We start from the raw sequence: 4168 nt of genomic DNA, 5'->3' as shown, positions 1-4168 counted from the left end.
ACAGGATGATAGAATACAGACTCTTATTAATACCAATAAAGTATTATGTAGTGATAATTAATCATTTTTAAAATACAAACAATTAACATTACGTACTTTGCAGATATACTGTAGGGGAAGTTCTTACTTTCAATTATCATGTGTGCAAGTAATATAAATGTTTGTGTAGTAATAGAAAGTTTATGGGATTGAGTAAGTTTTTCTTTCTCTGCATAATTCATTCTGTTTCTACTTGTGATATCAAAGCATATGATGGCAGATGATAATTATTATACATATATACATTACGTATGTAAATATTGCAATATAAGCACACCTACAATTGATTTTGTATGACAATTTCATGACATAATTTTGGAAATGTGATGTATAAGTTATTTTTTATATGTAAAAACATATGTTCTCTGACATAACCCAGTGGTTAACAAAAAAGAGTACATTTTAAAAGTAAATTTTGATAATAGAGTAAAAGATTTGTTTGATTATTCTATGTGTCTACAGTTAATGAAAACATTTTCCTTTTTTTCTAGATTTTATTGGAGAAGCAAGTATTTCCAAATATTTTATTTGGAGAAATAAGTATTTCCAAAGAGCAAAAATCTCATTCAATCTATGGACCTCAAATATACTGCTTTTTTATAAACAGAAAAACACTTTTGGTAGTAATTTTTCTGATGTTATTATTGATTATTGTACTGTGTAAAAGTAGGTGACTTTTAATAATGTCTTCAATATGATAATATTTGATATAATTTACTCAGTATTCATAGTTTCTAATCTACAATGGTGGACATATACTTAGGGAAGTATGAATATAATAGCTCTTATTATCAGTAACATCAACATGTATTTATATATTTTAAAAGTATAAAGTAACTTTACATTAGGTTAAACACTAAAAAAGATAAATACAATAGTACTTTTTAACATTTTTCGTATGAACACAAATGTACAAACATACAAAATATATTCTCAACATAAAAATTAATTAAAACATTGTTTTAATTGTTTGTAAAAGTAATATCTTGTCACTTTGCTGTTTTATTTAATGACTGCAATACAAAGTTGTTACATAGATTTTACTATATAAAAACATCAATTAATAGAAATAAAATTCATTGAATAATTTCTTGCTTTTTTTCTTTCTTTTTATTCTAAACTTTTATTTCCTTGCCTACATCAGTCCTTAGTAAGTATTTCTGTAGGATTTAAGTGTAAACTTTCTGCCTGTCATTTTTTACATTAACTTTCTGTAGCTTCTTATAAAATAAAGCCTAATGTCGATTATTTTTAAATATCAGTAGTTTGTGTTGTACAATTCTACCCATTACATTAAATTGTTCTAAATGGTGTTGAATAGTTCATACTGACTCCAAAAAAACGCTGAATCAAAACTGTCCGTTTGACTGTTTGTTTTATGGAATTTTGACTAAAAGGGAATGTTTTCTATATATTTATCTATATGCTGCAAAGTCGTCTGACATGTTTCAAGAGATATGCCCACTTGTGAAATATTCTGATACATTAATCCATAAAATGCTGCATTTTCTCTGGTGTTATATTTGTACTTTTACTTGTTATCAATACTTTTAAATGTATATGTATATGTACATCCATTGTCCATACATTGTAAACATGCGAACGCATGAACAAAAACTGACTGAGAAGTACAGAAATTGTAACAAATGAATGTTACAAAAAGATGTTGACGATGTTCGTAAATACAGAGTGGACCATATATGTAACTCGTAAACCTGAATACTCCTAAACTATTCATTGGTTGAAAATTGTTATATATAAAAATTGCATAATTTTAAAAGGGACATTGCGTAATGTAATTTCTTTTCTCTTCGTACGTGGAAGCGATTCGAAGATTTGAAAATTAATTATGTTTTTTAAATGGAATGTATTTTTTATGACAAAATTCGAAAGAATGTTAATTTCTGAATAAAAAAAAATATTAACAATTATTGGTCCTAAATCCAATAGTTAACGATATATTACCGAAATTTTTACTAATATTGAATTTAATTGATATTTATAACGACAAATTAAAGTCAATAAGACCTACAATTTTTTGTCTCATTATCTGAGAATTTATTAATGGGTTTTTGTTCTCTGATTTGTAATATATTTTGCTGACCCCAATAAATGCATTCTGCAATGCACAGTAGTTTCTTGCATTTTTTCATTATCTGCGCTCATTAATATAGAAAGTTTACTCAGCATCACTGTATATTTCTCATTAAACAGTATTAATTAAAATGATTTTTGTAAAACTAGCTATGTATCTGAACCGATTTTGAAAATCATTTGATGTATAAATATCTTGAGAAAGTATAAATAGAGATATACAGACAACATTGAGCTTGCATGTGAAGGATCAAAGAAATGCCAATCCGATTAGCTTTCATTTTAACAATTATTTTTTTGCAGTCAAAATATATTCTCTATCGATAAAAAAAGAAAGCGTATTTTAACCTATAACAGAAGATATATTTTTATAACTGTGTATTCCTAGATAGCACACAGACATCATGTGAATGCCTTATAGACGTTGAATAAAAACCTAAAGATGTCCAAAAGACGTCTGAACGACGTCTAATGTTGCAAATCAAGATGTCTTTGAAACGTGGCATTATGAAGTTCTATGCACTGGCATTAAAAACGTCTTAAAGATGTAATTTTTATACGTTGTTAGAACATGCCGATTCGTACGTCTTCAAGACGTCTAGATAAGGTCGTAAGACGTTCAAACGATGAGTGGACGTAAAATGGATATCTTTAAGACGTCGCGACGTGCTATCTGAATTGGGTATTTTTAATTGTCACTTCTCATCATGCGTTTTAATACCACAGTTGGAAACAATAAATTGTGTAGAAAAAAATCTATGATTAGGCCTAATGAGTACATCGAAAGTGGGATACGGTACACTACATTATTTGCTTATACAGGGTGACACACGTAAAGCGTTACAATCTGTTTTCTCCGAAACTATTAACGATACCGACTTGAAATTTGAACACGTTAAATGACTCAAAGGGTTTAACATTTTAGAGTACAAAACTTCTGGGGATGAATTTCCTAGGGATGGAAAGGGTGCAACCCTCAATTGTTTTAAATGAAACTTTATATTAATTTTTCATTATTCTGATATATGTTATCAAGATTAACAACTTTTATCTGAAACATTTTCTTTTATTCTGCATAGTTAAAAAGTTCTAGCGAAGGATAATTTGTTCAAGAATAATTTTGGGGTGGGACAGAGATGATCAAAATAAACATTAGTTATGATTAAAATTTATTGTATAAGATGTTCAAAATATTGACCATTCATTTTTGAGAATTTATTTATTCATTTTTTTCCTTCATGTTATCCAAGCTCGAACTGATTGGGTTTGAATAAACCCAACTGGGACTGATGTTTGAATAAACATTCGCTCCATCTCCAGTCATAAAACCCATCACAATCACAAACTACACACTTTAATCATTTTTATAAAACTCAATTATTGCTTATAAATCCTACATTTTTTCATTTTGATCATCTTTGTCTCACTCCAAAATTATTCTTAAAAAAGTTAATCTTCGCTATAACTTTTTAACTATGCAGAATAAAAAAAAGTATTTCAGATAAAAGTTGTTAATCTTGACAACATTTATCAGAATAATGAAAAATTAATATAGTTTCATTTAAAAAAAATCAGGGGTTGGAAATTCATCCTCAGAAGTTTTATACTCTAAAATATTAGTCCCTTTGAACCATTTAACGTGTCCAAATTTCAAGTCGGTATCGCTAATAATTTCGGAGAAAACAGATTGTAACACTTTACGAGGGTCACTCTGTATATTAAGAATTATTAAGTATCTTCGCCTAACATTCTATTAATGTTAATACAAGCTTGTATTCTAGTATCCTACAAAATCGAATTCGAGCAATTCGTGTACTTTCCTTTGTTAACTGTCGCTTATATGTACATAACTTACACTTTCGCTACTTCAAGTTACTTCAGAGTCAAAAAAAAATTTCGTTTAATTAATGTGATGAATAATAAACAAAATTCTAAAATTTTAAAGAATATAAAAAATTGTTATTACACCAATTTTTTAAATTTAATGTTATAATATGCATGATACTAGGTCCAAAGTTATACTATACAATATACT

The 4168-nt window shown here is 27.7% G+C and overlaps 1 protein-coding gene across 1 annotated transcript in view; it reads right to left on the bottom strand.

The window, feature by feature from the left end:
* LOC108573963 (U2 snRNP-associated SURP motif-containing protein) overlaps positions 1 to 4168 on the bottom strand; it is a 26018-nt gene that overhangs the window by 10121 nt on the left and 11729 nt on the right. The window contains 1 exon segment of the mRNA XM_017936456.1: positions 1575 to 1660. Coding sequence (XP_017791945.1) covers positions 1575 to 1660 — 86 coding nt within the window.

The sequence above is a fragment of the Habropoda laboriosa genome, unplaced genomic scaffold (assembly GCF_001263275.1).
Source record: "Habropoda laboriosa isolate 0110345459 unplaced genomic scaffold, ASM126327v1 scaffold181, whole genome shotgun sequence".
NCBI lineage: Eukaryota > Metazoa > Arthropoda > Insecta > Hymenoptera > Apidae > Habropoda > Habropoda laboriosa.
Note: the sequence above shows the minus strand (reverse complement) of the source record. Positions and strands in the feature narration are given on the sequence as shown.